Source organism: Chlamydotis macqueenii, chromosome 16, assembly GCF_036417535.1.
Source record: "Chlamydotis macqueenii isolate bChlMac1 chromosome 16, bChlMac1.mat, whole genome shotgun sequence".
In the NCBI taxonomy this organism is placed as follows: Eukaryota; Metazoa; Chordata; class Aves; order Otidiformes; family Otididae; genus Chlamydotis; species Chlamydotis macqueenii.
In genome coordinates, this window is record NC_141571.1 from 1,052,522 (window position 1) to 1,080,430 (window position 27,909).

The following is a 27,909-nucleotide window of genomic DNA, read 5'->3' on the forward strand; positions in this document are numbered from 1 at the left end:
GAGCTGCGCTGCTCCCATCGCTTCCGTGAGGTCTGGGGGAAGGGACACTTTAGAGCAATCGGGTTTCCATTCGCATGTGTGCCAGCCCTGACATGCAGCCCAGCCCCGGCACACACAGACATGCACCACGCATGAATGCACGCACCGAGTCGCCCGCGGGCTGGACGCAGCGCGGGGATGCACGTGCCATGCAGCCAGGCTCCAGCACACAGAGACCGCGCCCAATGCACGTACACCGCCACTCCCTCTGGGGCCGGACCCCTCGTGGGGTCCTGAGGGATACGTGTGCTCTCCAGCATGTCAGGGTACCCCCTGGGATGGACCTGCCCCGTGGGAGCTCTGTGGGGCTGGTGTAAGGGAAGCCAGCATCTGCGGAGTGGCTGGTGCTGAACGGGCCACCCACTTGGGATGAGGAATTTATTTTTGGGGCTCCTGGGGGTTAAGCAAGCTTTGGTGCGGTCTGACTGTAAGCAGGGCTGGGGAGGCTGATCTGGATGATGTATCAGGCTCGTGGTGCCTGTGGGTGACTCTGTCCCCTGGGAGCCTCGACACTCCCAGCCCTTCCCTGTGGGCTCGGTGTCCAGGGACACGGGTCTGAGCCTGCGGCTGGGGCAGGAACACTGCTCAGCCCTGCCCGCTCCTGCTTACCCCCCGCCTGGGGCCTCTCTGCTCCAAGGAGCTTCTTGGCCATGGGGATCCTGACCCCTCAGCCTCTTCCCCTGCACTGCCAGCCGCACGTGGGGCTCACGGGGAGGGGAGAACGGGGATGGGGAGCACAGTGTCCCTCCGTGGGGACTGTGCTCTAAGGACAGTCCTGTGTCACCTGGGGGACTGCTCCCAAAAAACCCCCCACCCTGCTGGGACGGGGCTGGACCTGGAGCTGGGTGATCACTCACTCTCAGCTCCAATGCCTGGGTCTGGGGATGGGCCTGGAAACATCACATGGACCCCCAATAGTCCCCGATGAGCCCCAACACTACCCAGAGTCTGGAAATGGGGCAGGGGAGGTGAGCAGGCTGGGGGGCTTGGAGCCTGGGGGGTCCTGTTTGTCCCCATCCCACTCCTCCTGCCCTCCCTCATGTCAGGGAGGGGCACTTCGCCACCTCGGGGACCCACCGGGCACTACTGCCTCCCAGCAGCCTCATCTGCAGTGGGGCAGGGGCCTCGTGCTCCCCCAGCAGCTGCTGAGGACCTGGTCCCTCGTCACGGCACACGCGGGGAGTGGGCTCGTCCTGCTCCAGGGAGGAGCAGGTGGCTGGGGACATGTGGCCTCGCGCAAGGACGTTTCCCACACACGGGGCTCCAGAGCTGACTTCTGCATTGCCGGCTTAGTCCCCTTCCCGTGCCCGAGGCCCCTGAGCCCTGTGCCCTGCCCTCGGGGGCTCACACCGGGCACCTGGGGGCAAGTCAGCCCAAGCATCCGTGACCTGTCGGCTTGCGAGGCACCAAACGTCGTGTTTTCTGGACGAGGTGCCCGGGGTCTTGGCTTTACTGCTGGCCATGGGGGCTGCCCCAGGCGCTCGGGATGCCAGTCACACCCTGGCGTCCCCCAGTGCCCCTCCAGCTGCCAGCAGCTCCAGACCCAGGCCGCTTCCGACCCAGGCTGCTCCCGCTCCGAGTCTGCTGGTGCAGGCTGCCGACCCCGTCGATGGTCCCAGGAGGGTCAGGGCAGGGAGGGAGCTGGGTAAAAGCTTCCCCTCAAAACAAGATCCCTACCTGGCCGCTGCCTGCGTCGGTCGGCCCAGGGCTGAGGGGCTGGTCCCACCGCCGCGGGGGCTCACTCGGCTGCAGTGGGACGGCACCCGTGTCCTCCCAGCCGAGCGGTTGGGGTGCCCAGCTGCTGGCCGGGCTCACGCCACCCAGTTGTGCCCACAGCCCTCCGTCAGGCTGTCGAGAAACGGAGGCTCATTACAGGGGTGGGCAATAACGAGCAGGGCAGCCTCAAACCCCCGGCTGTGGCCAAACCCCGGGAGCTGAGGGGCTGTGGGGGTCCCGGGGCTGCCTGCACCGGGCTCTGCCGCCACACCCAAAGGGGGAGCAGCGGCAGCGGATATTTCGCCTGCGGCTCTTTACCCTCCTAACACCTAACTGAAAGGAGGGGGCAAAGAAAAAGAAACCAGGCCGAGAACGTTTTTCTGATGGCGTTCCCGATGCAGTAAGTCCCTCTGAAACTGGATTTGCAGCCGTGGCCAGCAAGGTATTGGCAGCAGAGTGCACTTCAGTAATTCACTGCTCTTTATGGCCTCCAGGCCTGCTGGCCGCAGCCGGGGCAGCCCACGCCACCTCTGCATTAAAAAGGATGCAGGAGATTTACACAGACCAGTCCCCTCCTCCCCCACCCAGCCTGGTTATTTATCTCCATTCCTCTCTAGGGCACAACCAGGTTCGCGTTCCTCAGGCGCCCTTTTTGAAACCGCCTGCGTGGCCTGGCGCGCTTGGTGACGGGATTTCAACCCAGCGTTAGCCATGCAGGCTTCTGCCATGCAAGCGGGGCAGCTGGCACTGCCCTCCCGGCCCCGCAGCCCTGCCCCGCGGCTGGGAGAGTGGCAAAGGCAGCTGTGCCCCGCCGAGCTGCGGGTCCTACCAGTGCTCCGGGGAAGCTCTGCAGAGCGGGGCTTACTGGGCACGCTGGCTCATCCTTGCGATGCGTGGATATAAGGGGTAGAGCGTCAGTTATCACTGGTGACCTTCAGACGTGGGATGGTGGCAGTGCTTGGCCGAGGCCGGGGAGCCATGTCCGGGGAGGATACGAGCTGCGGCCCTCGGCATGCCCAGCTGCCTGGGCACCGAGAGCAGACAGCTAGACGTGGGCAGCTCCATGCCAAGAGCCCAGGAGCGCAACCCACCACAGCACCTGCGGGGTCTGGGTGGGCTGTGAGGGTGCGCTGGGTTCCTGCAGAAAATGGGGATCGCAGCAGAGGGTGCCGGGGCTGCAAGGAGGGCACGTCACCTCCTCCCCACGCTGCCACAGTCCAGCACGGGGGCTGGGGGCACCCACTGCCGCTGGGGAGCTGGGCATCAGCTCCAGTGTCCTCACAGGAGGTGTGGTAGTCTGTCCCTGGGGCCTTGGTGCCTGTAACCCCCCCACCTCTCTCCTGGCCGTGTGACTTGGGGTGGTAGCTGAACCATCTGGAGGTGTTTGATAAGTTCTACTGGGCAACAGGGCGCCTACCGAGAGGGTTGTCCCCTGTCCTCCTGCGCTCTCCCTGCGCGGACCAAGCCACAACCCCCCTGCTGCACCCACCTGCAGGTAGTGGTAGGCCAAGTCTTGATGGCAGGACTTGGACTTCAGCAAGGCTTTGTCGATGGTGGCGGAGGCCTTCTGGCACACTTCCCGGGCATGGCTGAGGGTCAGCGTGGACCAGGAGCCCCTCTTAATGTAGTTGGAGTCATTGTTAATGGGGATATTGGTGCAAGGGGTGACCTTGAGGTCGTTATTGCTCTTGGAGGATTTCAGCATGTGCTCGCTGATGGTGTTGTAAGCGTGCATGAAGTACTTTGGCTGGCTGTGGTCCGGCTGCCGGCCCAGTGTCATGAGGCCCATTGGGTTGCGGTAGCTGCAGGTGTCACTGTCTAAGTTGTCATCGGAGCTCCACCAGCCTGATATGTTGGATCTGGTCCTGCGCTTCGGCTCGGAGGTCTTTGCTCGGTCTTTGCTTTTGCTCCTCCGGTTTTGCTTGGGGTCATCAGCCCCCTTCTTGCCATTCACGTTGCCTTTGGTGGGGCCCTCCAGAGACTGGGACTTGGCGAACAGCTTCTGGACAGAGTGGACGAGGTGCCGGATACGTCCAGGGCTCTCGCTCCGGTGCTTCGCATCGCTCCTCTGAAACTGGAGGGTGCTGAAGCCGTCTCTGTGGATGGGCAGCTGCTTCTCAAACTGGTCAAGGAGGTTTGCAGGCAGGCGGTTGATTTTAGTGGCTTGGGCGTGGCTCGGAAAAGGGTTGTCATCTGGGACCTCGAAGTGGGAGTTGTAATGGATGCGGGGGAAAGTGCTGCTGTTGGAGATCTGGTTGTTGAGTGGAAGGAGACAGTCTCCGTGGAGGGTATTCTGGGCCGGGAATCGGGGGTCCATGGTGAAGGAGTCGGTGGGGCTGAGGAGATAAGGGTTCCTGTCCTGGGGAGTATAAAGAGAGTCTTGAGGGGAGTCCAGGTTATCGGAGAGGTGGCGGCTTCTGTTATCTCCTAAGCCCTTCATGGTCCCGGTGTTTCCTAAATCATCGCTCGGGGATGGCGCGGCAGAGCCCTCGCAGGAGCGCCGACCCCGCTGCCCGCAGCCTTCCCCGCACCTAGAGGAAGAGGAGAGATGCTCAGAGCCTGCCCAGAATCTCGCTGGCAGCCCTCTCCTCCCCGGGGCCGTCCCAGCTCCAAAAGCAAATGCCACCAAGGTTAAGGCATGAAGGAGAGAAGCAAGATGGGAGAGGGATGGCATGGCAGGAGGGGAGGAGCGGGGGCGTGAGTCCAGGGGCTGGGGAGGACGGGGTAGGAGAGAACAGGAGAGGAGGAGGGGAAGGATTCATTCTTCCTTGCTGCAGTTTAAGAAAGTGCTTGTGTGTCTCAGCTGCTTAAATAATGCTGCTGCTCTTTTTCTGGTCTCCGCACACGTTTATTCAACAGAGTCTCGTCCCCAGCCAGCATCACAAAGGCTGGCAGGGCCCTGCCCGCAAATCACCGCTTCTGTCCCGCTGGGTCAGGGGGCCAGAGGAAACCCTGCTGTCAGACACTGCGTGCGGGCCCTGCTGCAGCCCGGGGACGTCTGGAGCCGAGCGTCATCTTCTGCACGACACTCTGTGTTTCTGTGGCTATGGGATCTTGGAAAGGGCTGGCAGCCCTGCTCTGTGTTGTGTGCAGTGGCGCTAATGCGATCTGATGTCAAACGTCTCCTCTCCAACGAGCACCTTGGTTTCTGGCATGTTTTACCCCGGAGGAAATTGTTTCAGTAGCTACGATGAGAGCAGAGGGGTTTCTGAGCACTCAGAGCCCAACCTGAGCAGCTGTTTGCTGCTCACTCGATCATTCCTGCTGTGCTGCATGGCTCCCGGGGGAGCCCGGCCGGCCCTCGCCGCGGTCCTCCTCAGCCACGGCAAGGGCTGGGGCTGCTCACCCGAGCCCCCTCAGCAGGCGTGGGGTCCCCGTGGGGCGGTGGAGGGGGGCAGCTGGACACGGAGGGTCCCTGTAGGGCAGGGGAGCTCCTCCCTGGAGGTTTCTCCGGTGCACCTACCCCGTCCTGCCCGGCTCGGGGGGATCCTCGTCTGCACCAGGTTACACTGGAGAAAATCAATGAACATACAGGTGAGTTAAGCTCATCGATCAATGTGTTAACTTTCCATACTTGAAACCTATTTGAAATCATGTGGTGTATAAATGAATTCTTATTTCCCGTCACCTTTTACTCTAGTTTCTTATTTCCTTTTTGGTTCAGTTTGAGTGCAGCTGGAAGGCAAACAGCAAACACTGTAGCATCCTGTGGGTGTAAAAATCTGGAGAACTGGGATACTAGACTACCTTTGCCAAATCCAGGGCCCCAAAACACGTACACGTAGCTGAAGGGCTGCCCCTTGGTCAGATGGAGGGACTGGGAGCAGGGACGACAGGGTTCGGTGCAGAAGAGCCATTCTGCAGCAGCACGAAGATCCTGCACGCAGGTCAGCAACGGCCGCAAGGAGCGAATGGTGCGGGGAGCGGAGTCAGCCCTCACCGAAGGATGACAGGAACGGACAGACTTGTTTTCCTTCCTCACGCAGGGAAAAACGCTTTCATAATGAAAAGCAGCTGGGGCTTTAAATAATTGTTTGGAAGCGCAACAAAAAAGAAGTCCAATATATTCCATAGCTTGATGGGTTTTAAAAACTCTCCAACTCTCTTGCTCCCAGCGGGTGGGCAAAGCAAAGCCGGTCCTCTCAAAGCAGTGGTTTGCAGCAGCCCAGGCTCCCATCCCGCTCCGACACAGACACCCCCTGCTCTGGATCTGCTCCCGGGGGTCCTGCCAGCCGCCCCAGTGGGACCTCGCCGGGCCGAGGCGTTGCCAGCTGCCCCCCAGCGCTTACGGGAGCCTGTCCCCAGGGGACCCTGTGGCCCCATGCAAGGCCTGCTCCGTTCCGTCCCACCTGGGGAAGCTGCACGGCCCCGCGGGCTGGGTCCTCCCGAACCGTGGCTGACCAGGGTCGGGCCAGCTGCCGTCGCCCACAGCCCAGTACCTGGCCACGCGGCCCGGCTTTGGTGGTGCAGGAGAGACGGTTTTGCCCTCCAGCCTCTCCACCACACGGACCGTTGCCCATGCATTTTGGGGATGAGAACACAGCTGTTACCAGGGCATGAATCCACCCAGGATCAGCTCTGCCCACCGTGGCCTCCTCCTCCCTTCCTTCCACGCCCCAGCTCTGGGTTCCCAGCAAGGTCCTTCGCTCGGGCTCAGACGCTGTGCTTCTCCTGGCACGTTACGCTACAGGGGTCAGGCAGTCCCTAAGGAGACACCGCAGCGCTGATTCGGTGAGGATGGGATGGCTCTGGGTGCTGACAGTAAATACGGCTTTTCCCACAAAGGGCAACCAATATTTCAGGCAGAAATCTCCCAGGCGGTCCTAAGAGAGACTTCAAGCCTGTGACCGCTTCGCCATAAAGCACATCAGCGTCACTGCTTTTTGTGAGAATAAAGTGAAACTGCCTTAGGACTCAAAATAAATAGGGAAATGAAATGGAATTAAACAAATAAAATGAAAATAAATGAAATGCGATGAGAGCCTGGCCTGCAAGGGACGAGTGGGGCTGGGGGCCGGCCTGGCTCACGATGCAGAGCGGCAGGGAGGAGCGGCTGAGGGCTGTGGGGACAAGCGGGAGGGAGGAAACATGAGGTTTGTGGGGGGCGGAGGGGCAGAAGGCACGGGAAGGCAGGGCGCTCCGTCCCGCCCAGGCTAGCGTGCTCCTGCCAACACTCGCTTCAATGTGGCCGAGAGTTTATTGCTCCCTTTTCCTCCCGTGGGCTCTTGCCGGGCTGCCGACAGGTCCCCATCCTCCTGCCCATCCCGAGCAGCTCTCCCCTGGGCGGGGTGCCGGCCTGCTGCCGGGCGTGCCATGGGCCAGGGCTGGCGGGGCAGCGGGGACTCCCCCGGCCCCCCGTGCCCACCGTGCTGTGCTGGCTGCATCCCCTGCCTGCCAGTGTCCCACTAAGATGGATTAAACTGTTCTCATTACATTTCAATTACTCTTCTGCAGTCCTTGGCACTTCCTTGAGACATGGGGTCAGGGAAGGGAAAAACCCAGCAAGCCTCTTTCCTGCCATCTTTTTAATTTGGAAGGATGAAAAAGCTCCAGATTAAATCTCCTAAATCCAGGATCCTGCAGCTCGCAAACTGGGCAAGGGCTGTCTCCCAGGACAGCTGCCCAGTGCCCCCGCCGTGTCCTCCCGCCCCGCGTCAGGCACCACGGCAAGGAGGTGGATGGCCCCTGACCTCGGGGACGGCACCCGGAGCGGTCGGCAGGAGAAGACCCTGCTTCGCAAATGGTCACAGCAGGGGCTGCCAGGGCTTGGAGAGGAGCCACCCCTGCGCTGGGGAAGGGGCTGGTTTTGCTGCACAGCCCCATCACCTTCCTTCCTCCCAGCTTGTGTTTTTTCAAGGTTGCCCTTCCTCTTCCCAGTGGCTTTGCTGATGCTGAGGTCTCTGAGAGGCAGTGGATGACCTGACCTGAATTACGGCAGTTTTGTGCGTCCCAAACCGCTCTGAACCCCAGCTGGAGTCAGCTTCCTCCTGGAAGCTCCTGTAGGACCCACAACTGCTGCGCTCATCTACTGTGAGTGGGAGACGGGGCTGGTCCAGGGGCTGCCGAAGCTGGTGGGAGACGGTTCACGCCACTTCAGGAAGACTGAATCATATCTTCACTGTGAGCTGAGACGCCTCCATTGTTGTCAGTGATACTTCAGTGACTGCAAATATTTGTTTCTGTCTCTTTTCACCAGCAAAGAGATGAGGCTGGCCTGAACTCTGGGCAGAGCAGCAGACAACCAAAAGGAACAGGATGGAGGAGACAGTGCAATACAGCGTAGATACCAGCAAAGCCACGATTTCCTCGCTGTCTGTCCTGTCCTCACTCTCAGGTGCCGGCCCCGCTTCCGGCTGTCCCTCCAGCCAGTGTTCAGTAAGTCCCTGAAATTACAGTTTGTAACTCCTGGCAGAAAGCGTGAGCGAGAAGCCTGTCAAAGTGTCACGCAGGGCAGAACTCCCGTGAGCCGGCCTGGAGACGCCTATCTGTCTTTGCTCCTACAGAGCTCCAAAGGTTGTACAATCCACCTGGGATCTCCCTGGTGGCAGCTCCAGCCTGTGATGCTCTGTCCTGTCCACCCTGCGCATGGAGAACGTCTCCTTCATCCTTTCCACCCTTGGAAACTAGCTCCATGTCCCCTCAGAGGGGCTCCACCAGGCTATGAGCTGTGCCCTCGGGAGGACGGCTGCCCAGGGGATGCTGGCCACGGGTCCGGCCCCATCTCCCCACAGTAATTCCTCCCCCGTTGCTGCGGTGAGGGCAGTGGCCAGAGGACCACTGATCCACAGGCGCTGCTCCTTGGCTATTCCGCACAGACCTGAGCCCCAAGACACAAAACAACGAAGCCTGGGAGGCACCTGTGCAGAGCACCTCCTGTGAGCCAACCACATTAGGGACTGTTGGCTTTCATAGGATGACAGAACAGTTTGGGTGGGAAGGGTCTGCTAAAGCCCACCCACTCCAACCCCCCTGCAAGGAGCAGGGACATCTCCAACCAGATCAGGTTGCTCAGAGCCCCGGCCAACCTGGCCTGGAATGGTTCCAGGGATGGGGCATCCACCGCCTCTCTGGGCAACCTGCGCCAATGTCCCACCACCCTCAGAGTAAAGAAATTCTTCCTTATGTCCAGTCTGAATCTGCCTCCCTCTATTTTAAAACCATTTCCCCTCGTCCTGTCACACCAGGCCCTGCTGAAGGGTTTCTCCCCGTCTTACCTTATGTGATGCATTATTTTCTTTAGAGGGGACCTGACATTTGGCTCTGCAGTCAGCTGGTGCTCACAAGCCCGACATGCAGCAGAGGCAGCGGCACCTCCCGGGACAGCTCGGCGCTCTCACCCTACCCTCCGTCCCGTCACGTCCCGTCTAAAGACGACAACGCACCACAAAACCACAGCACCTCTGCAAGACACCAGGCACCAGCCACGCAGCCAGCCCCTGGTCCAGGCGATGCCAGCCACTCTCCCACAGACTTGTTTAGGTCGGAAGGCATCCCTTGGGATCACCACCTTCGAAGCAGGGATGGCCTGGACAGGGCTGGCTGGGGAGGGCCAGGACGGAGGCAGGGCTGGCCACCAAAGGCCAGGAGGCCGCTCAGGGGCTGCTTGGGAGAGGCAGGTGGAAGCATCAGATACAGCAATCCATAAAATGAGAGCGCTCCAGAAGGAAGAAACCCCCATCCTGACAGGGCTGCAGGCACCCTGTAGGGACACGCAGCCCTGCCCTCTGCTGATCAGCTCTTCCGGTGCTCCACGTACCACAGTTCCCACATAAAGCTCAGCCCAGCCATCCCAACCGGGTGCAAACACATGGGTGGCTTTTATATATAGAAACTTAGCAGGGCGCTAATAACCAGCTAGGTAAGGAATAAACGACTCGCAGCCTGCAGAGGAAAAGTGACTCCCCTCATCCTGCCGCAAGCAGCTTAAAAATCTGTATGCTGTGCTGTAGGTGACGTCGGTCTGCCTACACGCGTGAGTTCAGATGTTCCCCGAATTAGCAGGAACACTTCGTGTGGCACTCAGCGAGGGGGGCCGCCGGCTCCCAGGGCGTTGCATTAATGATGATTCAAGGAGCTCAGAATCTAATCGCGGGGGATAAAAATAGCCAGCTTCCACTTAGAATGATTCCTTACACAACAAACCTTCCTCCAGCCATCTCCTGCCGCTCACGTCTCCCCGGGAAGTCGGCTGGTGCTGTCGGGCAGCTTCATGCCGGGGTGGAGCGGGTGTGGAGGGCTGAGCTGCCTGTCCTGGGCTGCTGAGAGGGGCTGAAGCCAGGGTCTCCCGAGGAGCTGCTGTTGGGTTCACATCACCTGGACTTTCCACTGAGACGTGTGACAGCATCGCTGGGAGAACCAAGGCACATCGGCCCTTTCCTCCTCTCTCTCCACACAGCAAGGGAGGGCAGACAGGGGCTTCCAGTGAGTTGTGTGTCTTGTCTACCTGAACCCCCTCCTTAGGTGAGGGTGAGTTGCTTTACAAGGGCCAGTCTGCCTGAAGGTGAGCCAACAGTCTTGCCCATCCCATCTACAAATCATAGAATCACAGAAGGGTTTGGGTGGGAAGGGACCACTAAAGCCCACCCAGTCCACCCCCCCTGCAAGGAGCAGGGACATCTCCAACCAGATCAGGTTGCTCAGAGCCCCGGCCAACCTGGCCTGGAATGTTTCCAGGGATGGGGCATCCACCACCTCTCTGGGCAACCTGGGCCAGGGCTCCACCACCCTCAGTGTAAAAAATTTCTTCCTAATATCCAGTCTGAATCTGCCTCCCTCTATTTTAAAACCATTTCTCCTTGTCCTGTCACTCCAGGCCCTGCTGAACAGTCTCTCCCCATCTTTCCTGCAGCCCCCTTTAGGCACTGGAAGGCCGCTCTCAGGTCTCCCCGGAGCCTCCTCTTCTCCAGGCTGAACAGCCCCAGCTCTCCCAGCCTGGCCTCACAGCAGAGCTGCTCCAGCCCTCTCAGCATCTGCGTGGCCTCCTCCGGACCCTCTCCAACAGCTCCACGTCCTTCTGATGTTGGGGGCTCCAGAGCTGGACGCAGTGCTGCAGATGGGGTCTCACCAGGGCAGAGTAGAGGGGCAGAATCCCCTCCCTCAACCTTCTGCCCACGCTGCTGGGGATGCAGCCCAGGATGCGGTTGGCTTTCTGGGCTGCCAGCGCACATTGCCAGCTCGTGTTGAGCTTCTTGTCCACCAGCACCCCCAAGTCCCTCTCCTCAGGGCTGTTCTCCATCCATTCTCTGCCCAGCCTGCATTTGTGCCTGGGATTGCCACGACCCAGATGCAGGACCTTGCACTTGGCCTGGTTGAACTTCATGTGATTGGCATGGGCCCACCTCTCCAGCCTGTCCAGGTCCCTCTGGATGGCAAATCCAACTCCAGGCAGCTAACACTAGATAAAACAAATCCCAGCACAGGCTACACTGGCGTAGGAGCTCAAGAAAGTGTCCAGCACTGATTTCTCAATGCTACTGAGTCCCATGTCACTGGTGGAAGGACCTCCTCACATCTCACTTCACATGTGAATAAGTGATTTGTGCCTTTTTAATGGGAAATCTGACAGGAGCCATCCCAAAGCAGACAAAGAATAATTTTTCTTCCTTATCTGTTCAAGATACCACTCTTTTTTTTGGTAGCAGCACAACCAAATGCTGTGAAAAACAATGTCTGCAATACGACAAAGAGTTTTGACTTCAGGTGTTGACTAAGCTAGGGGAGCAGATGAACTCTTTGGAGAAACAGAACTTATTTTCTTGCCAGTATCACTGGTAATATAATCAACTCTCAAGGGAGCAAAACCCCAGAAACTTTACCACCTGTTTGTCTGTCCCTAAAGAGAAGTTTCTCAAGTTCTCCAGAAGACGGCATCTGCTCTGAAGAAGGAAATGCAAAGCCTTAAGTAGCTCAAATGAGACAAACGAAGGCAAGATAAGAAAAGGAGACTTTTCAGGAAGCGAGCAGGAGAGCTGATGAGATGGAGTGGAAGGACCAGGGCAGGACCAGGGTCACTGGCTCTGGAAACCAACCTGCCGTCTCTGCTCTTTTACAGGGCACTCGGGGCACGCGCTGGTGACAACACAGTGCTTGTTCCAGCTGGTCTGGAAGAGCAGCTAATGAGATCATTTGGGACCAAACCTGATTTGTTTGGGTCAGTGCTTTTCAGGAGGCCTGAAGGAGGGCGTGCGTGTTTGCAAAGCCCTCCATGGAGCAAGCAGAGGATGAAGAGCAGTCAACACAGCTGCCCTCGACCTTCTTTATGCTCTGACTTCCAGAAATGGAGGTTGTCCACACTTGCATTGAAAACTTGCGATGCAGAAGACGACAGGCCACTCCGCTTCACCTCCTGTGCTACCACCCTGCCGCAAAATGCCAGCTGGTCCTCCCATCCCACTGTGCCACCACAGCATCCCCAGGACCAGGGGTACCGAGGACTTGGCAGAGGTGGCGAGGATGGCTGGGAGGGCAGGGACAGGCTCCTTACCCTGGGTGTTTGTGGTGCAGCAGTAACTGGGTGCTGCGAGTGGCGATGGCTGTTGCTGCTGTGCCGCCGCGTCTCAGTGGCTTTGCTTTGCTCCAGCTCCTGTTGCCTGAACGCCCAGATGAAGCTAGGTGGGGCCCTGCCCGCCGGCGGGACGCGGGATGGAGATACTCTCCAGCAGTGGAGTTGCTCAGAGCCTGAGGCAAAGCAGCTCATGCTGCCTGAGGGTCCTGGGGCGAGGGGAGGCAAGCACGGAAAAGCCGGCAGCTCCCTCTGCCATTCTTTCTGGAGAACAGACTGCGACGCGCTTGCAGCCGCCTGTGTGCCCAAAGCTGGGGGAGCACTTCCCTTGTCTCAAACTGGGTCAGCGTGGAGGCCTGACGTTACTATAGCGATCAGTATTAGATTCCATCACTTCATTTTGGTGACGGGCGTGTTGTGGGACTCACTACTGGATGGAGGAAGGGCTGCCATCGAAACACCCTCTCCAGCTTCCCTTCCCCAGCCTCCCTCTCCCTCCGGCTCTGCTGCCCCTCGTACCACGAGCACACAGCTCACATCCCCCCGCCTCGGCTGTTTCTGAGGAGCCCCAATGTCATCCCTGGGCCATACTGTACCTCTCACAGCTTGCTGGGTGTGGGGACTAGGCCAGGTTCAGCATTCTGCGTGCCTTGCGACCCTCTGGGCTCCAGAGCTGTCCGTCATGAAGACCTGCCAGGCAGAGGAGAGGGAAAACGTCCTCAGGTCACACAGAGCAGAGTGGTGTCTTCCTGCCAAATGTCCCAGCCCACAACCGACACAACTCTGACCGACACCCAGGTTGTCTTTGTTAAATCCTAGCAAAGGCAAAGGCAAGAAAGCGTCCTGTGAGAAGAGGCAGAGGCAATCCCCATGGGAGAGGGGGAAGATGCAGAAGTGGGTCCCATGTCCCTCTGCGTTGCACGTGGATCAAAAAGCTGGACTGGAAATCAGCTGGGTGGGGAGGAGAACACTGAAAATGCCCGGGCTCTTTGCCCAGGGCACAGGGCTGGGGTGAGCACCTTTGTGGGAAAGTGCTCTTCCACTTCCCTTCCCTTGTTTCTTTGTCAGGAAATAATCCCTCACGGAATGCCCTCGCTCCCCATAGCTGTCTGTTTCTCGGCCGTGCCAGGAGCTCACTGTCCTGAGCAAGGGTGGTTCTGCAACCCTCTGTCATGGTTCAGCCCCACTCAGCACCTAAAATACCACACCACCACTCACTCACTCCTCCTGCGGGGGAGGGGGAGAATCAGGAAAGAAAAGGAGGCAGAACTCCTGGGTTGAGATAAAAACAGTTTAAGAGAACAACACAGGAAAACAAAACAGAGATGGAAGCCAAAACCAGCAACAGAATACACTCAAGCATGTCATTTCCAGTACCATAGCTCACAGGGGATCCTGGTGCCCGTCCCCCTCCTGAGCATCAGCACCCTCCCCCCAGCACCCTCCCCACTGGATACCCTGAGCAGACGGCCCATGGGATGGAGCAGCCCTTGGGCCAGTTTGGGTAACCTGGCCCAGCTGTGGGCTCATTTGTGACCTACCCCAGCTGCGTCCCCAGCCACAGGGGCCACCAGCTCCAGCTCCTCTCCCAGCTCAAGTTAACTCTGTCCCAGCCAGAACCAGGACACTGTCTATGCCTCATCTTCTGGGCTGCTGCCTTTGCTCTCAGCCCTGGGACAATCCTGGGGATAAACCCCCCAACCAGGCTGGCCGCTGGCAGCCTTTGGTGTGGCCTAGCTACGCACCTGCCAAAATCTGCGTCTTTCTCGCACCAACCAATGCTGCTCGTTAACCTTTTGCTTGAGCAGCTCACACGGTACATCTCTCCTGTCTGCTCACGAGGTGCTACTGTCTCGCAGCAGAACCTTGTCTTCATTGGCACTCACCAGCAGTTACACCGTAAACAGCTGAAAAATGCTCCCTGTGTGAAATGTAAAGTAAATAAAGATGGTGTCGTAGTTCAGCCCCGATCGGACCAGACTACACAGTCTCTCTCTCACTCCCCATACCTTCCGAGAGAACAGGGAGAGAAAATATAGGGAAAAACGGCTCGAGGTTTGAGATAAGGACAGGGAGAAATCCTTAAAGTTACCGTCACGGGCAAAACAGACTAAACTTGGGGAAAACTATTCATTTATTACTACAAACAGCAGGATAATGAGACAGAGAACAAGATAACCTCCCCCCACCCCTCCCTCTTCCCAAGCTTAACATTATCTCTACTACCTTCCCCCCCCCCCGAGCGGCACAGGGGGAAAGAGGGAATGGGGGTTGCAGTCAGTTCATCATATGTTGTTTTACGCCGCTGCTTTATGGTCGGGGGAAGAACTCCTCACATTCCTCCCCTGCTCCAGTGTGGGGTCCCTCCCACGGGCCACAGTCCTTCGTGGAACTGCTCCGGCGTGGGTCATCTCTTCCACAGGTGCAGTCCCTCCAGAACAGCTGTCCCAGCGGGCCCTCCACGGGCCACAGCTGCCTTCAGGCATCCACCTCCCCCGGTACGGGGTCCTTCACGGGCTCCAAGTGGATCTCTGCTCCTCCGTGGACCTCCATGGGCTGCAGGGGGACAACCTGCTCCACCATGGTCGTCACCACAGGCTGCAGGGGAATCTTGGCCAGGAGCCACATTACTCCTCCCCCTCCTTCTGAACTGACCTTGGCATCTGCAGCCGTTCCTCACAACAGGCTGGCAGATGTCTCTCAGGATCTTTTTTTACATCTTATTCACTTCTTCTCATCTCCTTTCCACTTCTTGCAGCCGGGCTGGACGGAATCGGGCCCAATCGGCTGCCTGGCAAGAGGCCAGAGGGTGAGGCCTGCAAGGCCCATGAGGCCTGCGCCTCCCCCTCTGCGCCTCTGCCCCCGCTCAGCTTCTTCACATCTTCTCTTCTCTCCTCTTTTTTTTCTGTTTTCCCCTTCTTAAATACGTTATCGCAGAGGCGTTATCACGGGACATTCTGCTACCAATCGGCTTGGCCTTGGCCAGCAGCAGGTCCGCCCTAGGCCCGGCCGAGTCCACTGAACAAAGGGGAGCGACTTCTAGCAGTTTCCTACAGAAGCTGCCACCTTAGGCCCCCCCTTACTAACAAAACCACGACAGATGGGGAAAAAACCCCCCAAACCCCCAGTGTTTCTTGATGCCCTCAGAAACCTACGCATCACCACAGAGAACACAGCCTGAACTGTTTCATCAGTGAGATTAGATATTATTTGGGGTTTACATCAATTAATTTCCAAGGTAGGCTTGTGTGTATGGCTGTGTATGAGTGGTGGGTTTGACTCCCTCTCTGGTGAAGCAGAGGAAGACCAAATTGGTGCCCCAGTGCCAGCGATAAGACAGCAGCTCTTGGTCCCCAGAAAGGAGAGGTGGGCACTGCCATGCCCACGAGATCCTGCTCTCTCACCCTGCCACCAGCCAGCAAGAGGGGTTTTCTCCCCAGGTTAACTCATGCCTGAGGTGGCCCTTACAGACGTCCCAGGTACAATGTGTGCCTGGGTTGCGAGAGGCACCATGTTTCCTTCCGGACGTGCTCAACGGCCCTCCTTATAAGCTGTCCCCAGGAAGCAGAGACTAGATGGAGGGACAGTGCACGCAGAGACAGGAGGACTTTGCGTTCAAAGGCATTCAGAGACTCTCATGGTGGACATTCCAATAGACAGACGAATGGAAAGCCTGGAAAGATCAGAAGACTGCTCTCCTAAATCTGGTACAACCCCTCTTCACCTTCCCACTAGCTCTGTACCACTTGAAGCCCAATGGTGCAGAGGAGATGGTCAGAGGAAAGGCACACGCCCCAGGAAAGCCAAGCAGGAGACGGCTGTTGTTCAGACAGGGCAGTCACTCGTGTCCCCAGAGCTCACCTGTCTTCTACACCAAAACACTTGTTTTCTGAGTTTCTTGCTGCTGACAGGTACTCAGCTCTGAAAACCAGAGACAGATGCTCCATCCTGGAGGCACAGCAAACATGCCTCCTCAACCAAGGAGGCATCAGCCCTGGAAGACAAGGGCCAATTCCACATCCCAAACTCAGGCATTCCCGAAAGCCGAGATGTCAATGGGGTTGCAGGTTGCTGCCAACAGACCCCTGCTCCCAGTGCTAAGCGTAGCACTGTGCAAACGTGTCAGGACCAGGTGTGATGAGCCTGGGTGCTGCAGATGGCCATGCAGCAGTAACTGCGTTGACACCATCCAACCCTTTTGCAGCCCTCTCCACATGAAAAGTGAATTCCAGCTCCTGGTGAATTCAGTCTGAGCCGTAACCCAAACATGCAGAGCCTGCAGTGGCCAGTCGCACGCCCAGATCTGTGCTAGGGCTGTCTACAGCCATCAACAGCGCCAGCATCCATTGGCCAGTGTCCAGCAGCACGGCTATTGCTCTCCTGCTCCAAGGGCACCAGTACTGCTGTGAAGGGTAACACCTGTGTCACCAGAGCCATTGTGAAAGTCATCAGCACCTGCCAGCAACGCTCTCAGCATCCCTCCTGGGTGCACGAGCATCCACCACTAGCACCCAGCACCCTGTATCACCAGTAGTTACTTGTGCTGGAAGCATCTCTTCAGCACTACCACGGTGCCCACCCTCGGGTCCCTCGGCACAGAGCGACTGATGGGTGGGAGGAGCAGTGCCTGGGCTCCAGGCCTCCACTCACCCAACAGATTTCTCAAAATAAAAGATGCCATCAAAGCTCTGGAGGAAGAAACATTTTTGTCTTTGCATGCTACTGTGGCACTGAGAAAACAGTGCTATAATTGCCTTTAATTAATATCAGCATCAACGCCCCAAGGAAATGCAAATGAACAATTGTACCACCAGCACAATTACGTTATGTTAACTACCAGTGTTCCACCTCCACCATTCCCCTCTTTCTCCATTCTCAGGAGCAGCTCGCTCACGTCATGGCTGTTGTGTGGAGGGGACGAGATTGAAGACAACATGCGGAAGGACACGCACTGCTACGAGAGGTGCTGCGACCTCAGGGAAGCGGGGTGCAGACTGACGGGAACAGTGGGGAGCGGGGAGCAGGGAGCAAGCTGGGGTCCCCGAGCTTCCAGGCAAGGAAGGTGCAGGGTGCTGGAGGAAGCTGCCAAGGGTCCCTCCAGGGTGGTCTGAATCAGCTCAGGATTATTGAGCCTCCAAGCCAGGAGCCTCCAGGAGAGGAGGGCCACAGCCTGCCCTTCTGCAGCCCACATGGTTCTGTTACCCCTAAAGTGTGTCTGGAGAAGACCTTGAAGAGACGGATCATGGTCCCTGGAATTGCGACCTCCAAGACTGCAGCTAAGTGACAGAAAGAGCCAACTCTGAGTAAAGGATCCCCTTGCCTGCTGGGGTCTCCAGATGAAGCTGAGGAGGGTTTTGGTCACAGCTGGCAGTGGAAAGCACAGCCCGCTCGCATGGCAGCACAACACGAAGGGTGGGATGGTCTTTCCGTTCCAGTCAGCCACTCCTGGGGCCATGCTGCTGTGGCCACAACCTGAGCAGAGCACTCATGGTAGGCATTGCTTGGAAGGTGCTGGGATTTAATTTTAGTGAAAACACCATGAAATGTTCTAGGCTCAAAAAGTAGCATTTTGGGCTGGGACTGTGTGAGAAAGGGAGGTCCCTCCCTGGCCAGTCCTTCACCTCCCACTGCAGGGACTTTGTGCTTCTCTTCCAAACTTGAAAGAGCCTCAGTGAACTGCCCATGTCTGCTTCTTGTTAAACCTGGGAAGGAACGCAGTCCTCGTGCCGGTGAACCAGCAAAGTGACCTGCCTGGGCCTCTCTGGCCCCATGCCGGATCCAGAGCTGTGGTACGGGAGAAAGGCTGCAAGCCCCAGTGAAGCTCTTGCGAGCATAGCAGGGATGACCCAGGGATGGAGGGGACGAGCAGGTCCTGCACAGGGCAGTAAGAAACGGGTGAGGAGCAGAGCCAGGCATGCAGGGGCCCAGTGATGGCAAGTGCGATGAATGCGACGATCCCCTCCCCTGCTATCATTCCGAACTCGAGTTCCTTCTAACACATAGCTTTACAGACCGTAAGTCCAGGTGTAGTCACTACAAACCTCTGCCCTGCTCTCCTGTACGAAACGGGACACAGCCCATTTGTCATTCTCTGCAAATCCAGCCCCAGCACACACAAATACGTGTGTGTGCTTGTGCCTCTAATCTCATAACCACTTCTCTGGATAAAACAAACACACCGAGCTCCTTCGGGTCTCCCAGAAAGAATTAAATTTTGTATGAAGTATGCTTGGGGCTTGATTTGAGAGCTATCACTGCCTCACACTCACGAAAGGAAAAAAGTATGCGGCAGAGAGCGGGGTACACAGATGAGATACGGCTGTTCGGAAGAGATTTGCAGCCAGTATTAAGATTCTTCTGAAGGAGGCATGAATGGAAAAATACGTGTGTGAAAGAACCAGGGCAAAGGTGGGAAGAGTGGCAAAGTCCTGCTGAACCACCAGGAACCTGTTCTTCCCTCTGAGCCCAGAAGGCTGGTGCTCTGAAAAGGTTCCAGCACAGACAACGTGTCAGCAGAAGAGCTGTGTTCAGGCTGTGGGAGGAGGGAAACAAGGTCCCCGCACATTGCACGTGCTGGTCCTCTTCCTGCTCTCCCGACAGGAAGGTATCCCGGTCACAAACACAGTGCGCAGCAATCTCGCCTAGGATGTATGGAGGCTGACGTAAGCAAAAGGCTGAGGCAAAAGATCCACCCATCATGCCCATTGACTCCTAGAGGTGTAAAGGACTCCAAATCCCACTTCGTTGTCAGCCAAGAGGAACCTCAGAGACACAGCGGGGACTCAACAGCAATGCTCGTCTTCTTCAAGTTTGTACACAGATAAACCTGGCAAGGTCTCCAGGACATAAACCTTTTGGCTGAAGTCTGTTTCATTTGAAAGAAATACCACCCTCCCTTCCGATAAGATCTTGTATTAAATTTAGTTTCATTAATTTCCTCAGTAAACACGCAGACAACTAAGGTCTGCTCTGCCTGACCAGAGGTTGAAGCTTGGGCAGGCCAGCAGCACCAGAGAGTAGAGGAGGGGACACAGTTCCCTGTGGGTGGAGGTTACCAGCATCAACAGCAGACAACAGCTCTGAGGTTCCCAGTGGAGGAATGGGAGATGGAGCTGGGTGGAGCAGGACTGAGCCTCTCCAGTCCCTGTGGTGAGAGAATCATGCCCAACAGGGACACCTCACAGGGAAGATGAGTGCTCTCACTGAGGGGTCCCACTGTCCCTCCCCAGTGCCCAGATGCATGGGTGTCCATGAGGCTGGGACAGGGGGTGCAGGACAGACCCAGTAGAATGTGAAACAATGAAGGAGAAGGGCAGGTAGGAGGGACTGAGGAGCCTTCATTAGTGTGACATCATGATGTTGAGAAGAAAATTGACCCAGACAGCAAGGGACTCAAAGAGAAGAAGTTCTTTAATTGCCTTCACACCAATGCCAGGGCGCCTAGATAATACACTCTGCTCATGTATGGACAGGAATTCGACCTAGTTGTGCTCCTGAAATCTGGCTAGGAGCGTCACACGATTTGAGTGTTAAAATCAGCCAATGTTAAAATTAACACCTTTAGGGAGGAACGAGGGACAAAGAGGGATATGGAATATCATGGCGGGCAAGGTCAGCTCTTTGAGGGATCCTCCTGCAAAACTTACAGATCTGTGTCCTAGCAGAGGAAGTAGAAGATGGAGAATGTATGGGGCCTTCCCATCAGCCCATCCTGGTGAGCCCAACAGCCCACTCTGCACGCATCTTTGCGACATGCATGGAGAAGAGGTTGCCTTGTGACGTGGAACTCAACTGGAGAGACTTGTGCTGAGAACTGTATCCTAGTAGGACTCCAAGATGGACTTGAGGGCCATGGTTGCTAAACAGCTGGACACAAGACATCTGTAGAAAATGATGGTTAAAATGGGACTCTGCTTCAATCAGTGAAGGATGCTGCAGTAGAAGCAGGGCCTGTGTGGCATGGACAGCATCTTACTAAAAAAGAGAGTCCTTTTTGGGCAGCTTGGTATCTGGGAGGACATTGACAAACTGGAGATGGTTTAGAGAAGAGCCGCAATGGCTGCACGATGCGACTCACACTGGGACACACCAGGAACACAAGCAACCTAACAGCAGCCCACCAGTCCCTGAAAGCTGACAACGGAGCACTGCAGCCAGGACCCCATGTGCACGGGGAAGGCAGTTGGAGATGGTCCAGTGTAGGCCACACGCAAAGAAAGATTTCATTTTTAATGAACAAGAGCAATTGGCCATAAAAAGGACTACGCTTGGCTGAGCATAGCAGTGCATTCTCCACCATGGGCAAAAGCTCAAGTTACCTGGGAGGTTTCTCCCAAGATGTTCAGCTCAAATGCAGTTCTGACACCTGAAGGATAAACAAATTCAGGGATTTCCTCCTTGGTTGCTTTCCAAAAGTGACTGTACTTTTGGTTTGGGGCACTGTGATAACACAAGTTCAGGGCCTCTGATTTCACGCTTACATCTTCCAGGAGACACCAGATTTATGGCTTTCTTCTTTCTTAAAAATAGCATTTGGGAGTACCACAAACACAGAACAGCATCAGATGGACAAGTCACCACTGCCCCAGGTGAGCCCTGCAGACCTGCCCATCCTACAGACAGCACCTCCATGCCAGGGCAGGCTCCCAGCCTTTCTCAAGTGGTGGATGCTTTCCCATAGAATCACAGAATCTTTAAGACTGGAAAAGACCTGCAAGATCATCAAGTCCAACCATCAACCTAACACCACCATGTCCACTAAACCGTGTCCTGAAGTGCCACGTCTGCATGTTCTTTGAACACCTCCAGGGATGGTGACTCCACCACTGCCCTGGGCAACCTGGCCTGACCACTCTCTCATTGAAGAAATTTTTCCTAATATCCAATCTAAACCTCCCCTGCCACAACTTGAGGCCATTTCCTCTCATCCTGTCACAAATTACTTGGGAGAAGAGACCAACACCCACCTCCCTACACCCTCCTGTCAGGCAGTTGTAGAGAGCAATGGGGTCTCCCCTCAGCTTCCTCTGCTCCAGACGGAACAATCCCAGTTCCCTCAGCTGCTCCCCATCAGACTGGTGCTCCAGACCCCTCACCAGCTTCATTGCCCTTCTCTGGACACGCTCCAGCACCTCAACGTCCTTCTTGTGCTGAGGGGCCCAAAACTGCACACAGCATTTGAGGTGGGGCCTCACCAGTGCCGAGCACAGGGGCACGGTCACTGCCCTACTCCTGGCCACACTGCTCCTGACACAAGCCAGGATGCTGTTGGCCTTCTTGGCCACCTGGGCACACTGCTGGCTCATGTTCAGCCGGCTGTTGGCCAGCACCTCCAGGTCCCTTTCCGCTGAGCGGCTTTCCAGCCACTCTTCCCCAAGCCTGCAGCGTTGCGTGGGGTTGTTGTGACCCAAGGCAGGACCCGGCACTCGGCCTTGTTGAACCTCACGCAGTTCACCTCGGCCCATCGGCCCAGCCTGCCCAGATCCCTCTGCAGAGCCTTCCTCCCCTCCAGCACATCGACACTCCCGCCCAGTTTGGTGTCATCTGCACACTGACTGAGGGGGCACTCAATCCCCTCATCCAGACCGTTGATAAAGATATTGAACAGAACTGGTCCCAGCACTGAGCCCTGGGGAACACCGCTTGTTGCGGCAGGACCAGGCTTGAGCCAGGAGAGAGGGGATGAGGTGAAGCCCCTCCGGGAGTGGCAGAGCAGCTGTAGGGCATCGCAGTCTTGTTGGCTGCAGCCCAAGCCTAAGCAGGACACACGCTGCAGTGGTGGCTGTGCAACTGGAAGAGGTTTTCCAAGAAAGTTACACATGACTGTGGAAAAGGGTGGAGGCTCACTGAGCCAAAGCCAAAGAAGAGCAGATTGCCCTGTGCCTATAGCTGCACTTACGTTCAGCCATGGATTGGCACAGGCTCGCTGTCTCTGCTGGCTCTTACTTTAACCTTGGGCTGATCGTGCAAAGCCAGAGGACATGGGGTTTGATTGCACAGGTGGGACAGCCAGCCAGAGCTGAAATGTGGGCACAGAGTAAAGAGAAGGCCAGAGGATCTGGCTTGGAGCCCCTGCTGCCCAGCCTATTCCCAGCCTGCGGCTCTGCAGCGCCTGTTCTGGCTCCTCTCCTCGCCCAGGGAACCCAGAAGCCTGTTCCTGGGTGGGGTCTGAAGGGGCTTCCAGGTCTGCCACACAACCACTCACATCAGGAAGCCCCACACTGGCATAGCTCCTGCTGAGAAGCCTTTAGCGTTGTCCCTTCACCAGCTCTGGCCACACCCTGTGCTACTGAGTGCTTCGGCAAAGCTCCAGGCGCGACATCTGGGACAGCCTGCGTCACCTAACTGGGTGCCAGAAACACCTGGACCTTCCTGGGGCAGGTCTCTGCGCTCCTCGCCCGAGCCCTGCTCGGCCACCGCTGCGTCTTCACAAGGGATGGAAAAGATGAGAAGCCAGCTGTGGCAAACCCAAGTACGGGCAGACCACGCTGGTGCCAGATGGGAACAGCCAGCCCAGAGAGGGGGCAAAGGTGGGCACGTACACCCCCTGCACTGGTGCTGCTCGGGCAGCGTGCCTGGCAGTGGGTCAGGCTGTGTTTGGCGAGCCTGGCCCACGGCACTGGCTGCTCCGTGCCATGCTGTGCCATGCCGTGCTGCGCTGCGCTGCCCGCCTGGGCTGGTGGCTGCGGGTTTGTGCCGGCTGCGAGGACACGCCATGCTGAGCAGGGCTGCTTCACGCGCCCACCACTGCCGAGCAGCGGTGTCCCCTCCGTGGTGTGGAGGACGCTGACAGCAAGCAGAGCTCTGCAGGCGCCTGCCTTTAGTAAGATGAGTAATTCCCTTTCAGTCCTTTAATCAGTCACTTTTTAATTAGCGCACCAATTGTTTCTCCTTAGCTAACAGCTCTTTCAAGAAAGGTTTTTGCCGCATCTGCTAGGTTGGGAAAGTGCTGTTCCCAGAAGGGGCTGTGTCACAGTTCTTTGGCAGGAGGCTCCTGCCGTGGAGGCCGTAGGACTGGGCTCGTGCGCGGAGCACGGCACAGGTCCTGCTCGTCCCTAGCCCACGCCAGGGATGAGAACCCAGCAGAGAAGCCACTTCCTGCTCTCAGATTTTTGGGTGGCTGTAACATAGGTGGTCACGCCAACCCAGGATGACTATTTTCCTGACTCCTGTGGTGTTTAGCCACCACTGACTGCTGCCTTGCTGAAGCTGTGCATCTTCTTGCACACTGGAATTGGAGAAGACATGCCCTTCATGGGTGGCTCCTGCCTGGCTTTGCAATTCCAGGAGTGATTGCTGCCAGGATGGAGACATTCCTGGAGGTGCCCCATGCTGGCGGTGTCCTGGACACGGCATTTTCCAGAGGACCCAAAGACTGGCTTTCCCTTTCTGTAGGCAGAGACATTCTCCTTATCCACATCCCTTCCAGCCTTTATTTTCTCTTTTTAAACTTCCTTAGCTTTGTGCTTCTGATATCTCATCACAATGAGTTCCACAGGAGAATTTTGCTTGTGGAAAAAGGATCTCACCTCGACCACTTCCCGTGATGCTTCATCCTTGTGTTAGGGAGGAGAGCTCCCTGCTTTGGGGCGTGCTTTGTTTCCCAGATCTCAGCCCCATGAGTCCCTCTTTATTTCTTCCTATGTGAATTTTTTGGGCCGGGATGAAGTGCTGGTGCTCAGCCATGAGCCTCCTGCCCTGGGCAAGACGGACCGAGCGTTGTCCCATGCTGTGGGACAGGAGTGGGTGAAGGCACTCCTGCCTCGAGCACTGATACCCCTCTGCCACCTACAAGTCTCTGAATGCTGCTGCGTGGTGGGAAGGGATCGTCCATCAGCCCCTTGAATAAAGCCAGTGCTGCTCTCCTAGAAGTCACTGAATTCTCCACCTACAGTTCCCCGCGCACATCTGTTAAGGCGGCTGTGTCACCTCTGCTCTGGCCTAATACCCGCAACGCTCTGGGGAGCGACGGAACTGGGAACCGTGATGCTCAGACAGGTCTGGTTCCAAGCAACATCAGCTCGTTGGATGAAGGGAACGAATCACGCACTCCCAAATACCGCGAGAGAGCCGTTCACTTGCCACCTCCATCTCAGGCTAAGCTAAACCCCTGTGTCCAGCGACCTCTTGGCGAGTAGGCATTTAGGGTCAAACAGAGGTGTAGGATCCAGCCTACAGCAAGGCAGGGTACAGCACAACCTGGGTAAGACTACGGAAAAATAAAACTGAGTGGCAGTGAGATATATGATCCCGGGGGGGTAGAACAGAAGAGTGCGTGGTACCACTGCTTGGCATGGGGTTTACGGTTGGGTAGGGCCAACTCAACAGCAGAAAGAAGGTGCTGAGCTGGGGGCAGGGTGATGAAGGATGCTGTGTCCCAGGCCACGCTCCTTTGCCATGCCCTGAGTGCCTGGGGTAGGGGCCTGGATCAGGCAGCAGAAGAGAAAGTTGCTCTGGATAAGGCCATTTCCCCGAGCTCTGCCATGATCCTGCACAAGCGGTGTGATGTGGCCCAACCAGACACAAACCTCAGTGCCCAAAGGATCACACATCACCGCTGTGCGGTCCCTCTCACCCAGCTGCCCGTGGCTGCAGAGGCTTGTTGGCCCCATGGTTCAAGAGCGGGTGTTTCTGCAGTGCTTTCCACACAAGCTGCGTGCTTGGACACTGGCGGTGGGTCATTTGGCCCCAGGTTCAATGCAAATATCCAGGTCCTCCTTCCCCACCTTATCTCTATGTCACTGAACTCCTCCTGAGACCAACCCATACCCGCAGGCAGCACCCAGCTGCAGGGGCAGACCTGCTGGCCCCCACCAGATGTTTCGCTTTCACTGTCACTCGAGCAATGAAGATGTGCAAACCTCAGTCCATGCTTCCTTCGGGCGGGCTTGCCCCTCTCCCCTCGGAGGGTGGCTGGCCCTCGCTCCCTTCCGGAAGCTCTGGCTCTCCAAGGGGGCCCCAGCCGCTTTCCTTTTCCTGGCCCAGGGTGGGATGCCCAGGCTGGCCCAGCTTCCCGTGAGTCACCAGCAAATCTCAGCTTCCTTCTGCGGGGCCCTGGAACCGGAGCCCTAATTACAGGGCAAGACTAGCGGAAACAAGCTTATTATTTACCAGGCTAATGAAAATTAATCACGCCTCCCCCTCCCTGTATGTGGGAACAGTCATTTTAAAGAAAGCAGATTATAAAAGCCTCATGGGCGACTGCTGTGCTGGTTTTTGGCGCTAGCCAGGAGGCTGTGTGTGGGCTCTGGGCTTTGTTTGCCAGTCACCTGAAGCTCAAGGGTTAAGAGAACCCGAAAGCAAAGCAAAGGGTAGTGAGTCCGGGAGTCAGGCTGCGTGCAAAGGCAGATGGAGGAACACACACGAGGAGCAGTTCCTGTTGCACAGGTGTGGAGAAGCAGAGCATCCTGTACCAGATGGAGCCACTGGTTCTGGAGAGAGTGCTGCTGGCCTCTTCTGCAGCTAAAGGTTGAGCCCTGCTAGGTGCAAAACCCATCACCTGCAGCCAGACCATCACCATCACTCAGGGGAAACTGAGGCATAGGATAGGGAAGGTCAGTCCCGGAGACAGGGAGAGACCTCCAGCCTCCTGAACTCTGCCCAGGGCCAGCACCTGTGCTCCCCACTGTGGAAAGAGCTCCCAGGGACGCGGTGCTGCGTGCCCGGAGTGCTGAGCTGAGCCCACAGCTGCCTGCTTGGCCTCCCGTGCTGACTACATCCCCCTTTCCAGGCGTAAAGATCTCCACACCCCTGAGCAGCCTCCTCCTCCCTGGGGCTGCGCAGGCTGGGGGTGGGAGGAAGGCAAGGAAGGGGCATTGGGCGACCACCCCAGGCCACCCCCAGCCAGCCTCAGGGCTGATGGCCTGGATCAGGACCTGGGATGGAGGGAGATGAGGACCAGGCTCCAGAGCCAGGCTGAAGAGATGCTTTCTGCCAGGCCTGGCCAGGCAGCCCCGTGGGAGCTGTGCGGAGCAGCCTACCCACAGCTTCTGCAGGCTACCGCAATAATTAACTGTTGCTTTGGAGAAGACAGGAAATGAGCAGGAGGTCAATTTTCCATTTCCCAGATGCGTATAACCAGTTTCTAGCAGGCAGCCTGAAAAATAAATCTCCATCAGGCTCGTTACCGCTTAATTAACATCACTAGCTACAACACGTATTCCCCAGCCCAGACAAAGCCGGCGCTCCTCTGCTACTGATGTACAAGGAGACGGAGCCAGGGCCAGGACATGGCTGGTGGGAATTCTCCAGCCTGAAACTTTGGCCCTGGCCGTGTCCTGCTCAGGCAGGGAGCTCTGCCTCAGCGTGGCTGCGGGAAGGGGACAGCTGCTGCCATCTCCCCCTGAGCTGCCTTCTTTCGGGGGCAGCGGGCACGGGCAACTGAAAGAAATGTGGTGAAACAACTGGAGCTTGTTTCTCTTTTGCATAGTTTGGAATAAAGAAGAAAAGAGGGCCCTGTGGGTGAAACACTTTCCTGCATTACCACTCCGCACAAGAACATCTCATCCTTTCCATGAGAAAGTCATGCTCAGTTTTCCATAAAAACGTGGTTTTGGTAAGTGAAGAGCATTGGCCATTCCAGAGAGAGATTCTGGTAAAAACAACAAGCGTCCTGAAACTGTCATGGACCACGGCCACCGTGTCCAAAAGCAGCTTTAACAAGACCCAGCCACCAAGTCCCAGCCACCAAAGCCCCACTGCCCGATCAAAATGTGCGGGGTCACGTCTCCCACTCCGCCCCTTCTTCTCATCTTTGCTACGTGGATTTTATGGGAAAGGTAGGCTCAGAGCCAAACCAAGCCTCCTGAGCCAGAGAGCCAAAGAAAGGAGCTGGGAGACCAGACTGACCAGTAGAGCGGGGAGGCTGGGACGCGGAATCCCACCCTGGCTGGTGGTGAGACCCACAATGACAGAGAGACATCCCAGGTGGGACATTCACGCTGGGAGGAGAATGGCCTGTTCCCTGATGGGAGTGACAGCGGGAGGTTCCCTCAGTTTTGGGAGAATTAGAGCCAGGCGCGGCCTTGCACCAGTCTGGCTGCAGTAAGACACCGGCCCCTTGCCTGCCTGAGCAATGCCAAACGGCCTGTGGGCCTGGGACAGCCAGGGCGTTGCCTCTCCTATACCCCAAGGGCAGATGTCTCCGCGAGCTGGCTGGTAGCAGATTTGCCGGCGGTCACTGAGCCAGGCGCCGTACCACGGGGCAGGGCTGCGATCCCCCTCCCCGCTCAAGGCAGACACATCCCAGTGCAGTTCACACCCAGTGAGCCGGCGGCAACCTCTGAAGGGCTACGTCACGCATCTGCGTGCCAGACCCCACCGGAGCTGAGCCCTGCTTCTTTCCTCAGCTGGCCACCTTCTCTCTGCTTTTTTATTTCCTGCCCATTGGTGATTTCTGCTCACATGCCATCTCCTCGCCCTGGTTTGCAATGGGAGATGACGCTGGCTCCACCGGGCAAAGGAAAAGCACGTCGGCTGTTGGCATTAGCCCATGTGGAAAAAGGAAGGAGACGGGATGAAAGAATCCATTTCTCCTCCTGTCATCATCCCACTTGGCACTTTTCTTCAAAGCACTGTGCAAACACGAACTAATTAAGAGACGCACTAACACGACTTATTTCAGACGCCTGATACAGAGAGGAGAGATGGGCCAG

At 57.0% G+C, this 27,909-nt stretch overlaps 1 protein-coding gene across 7 annotated transcripts in view; it reads right to left on the reverse strand.

The window, feature by feature from the left end:
• Positions 1-27,909, reverse strand: part of DLGAP4 (DLG associated protein 4) — a 163,514-nt gene that overhangs the window by 62,380 nt on the left and 73,225 nt on the right. For 2 of the 7 annotated variants that reach the window (XM_086760939.1, XM_086760938.1), the window contains exons 3-6: positions 12,853-12,946; positions 3,245-4,286; positions 2,585-2,638; positions 1,717-1,887 (exon numbers count right to left, since the gene is read on the reverse strand). In XM_086760939.1, coding sequence (XP_086617065.1) covers positions 1,717-1,887; positions 2,585-2,638; positions 3,245-4,195 — 1,176 coding nt within the window. In that variant the 5' untranslated portion in view covers positions 4,196-4,286; positions 12,853-12,946. The remainder of the gene's footprint in view (positions 1-1,716; positions 1,888-2,584; positions 2,639-3,244; positions 4,287-12,852; positions 12,947-27,909) is intronic. The other 5 variants (XM_086760941.1, XM_086760940.1, XM_086760945.1 and 2 more) reach the window with 3 other exon arrangements.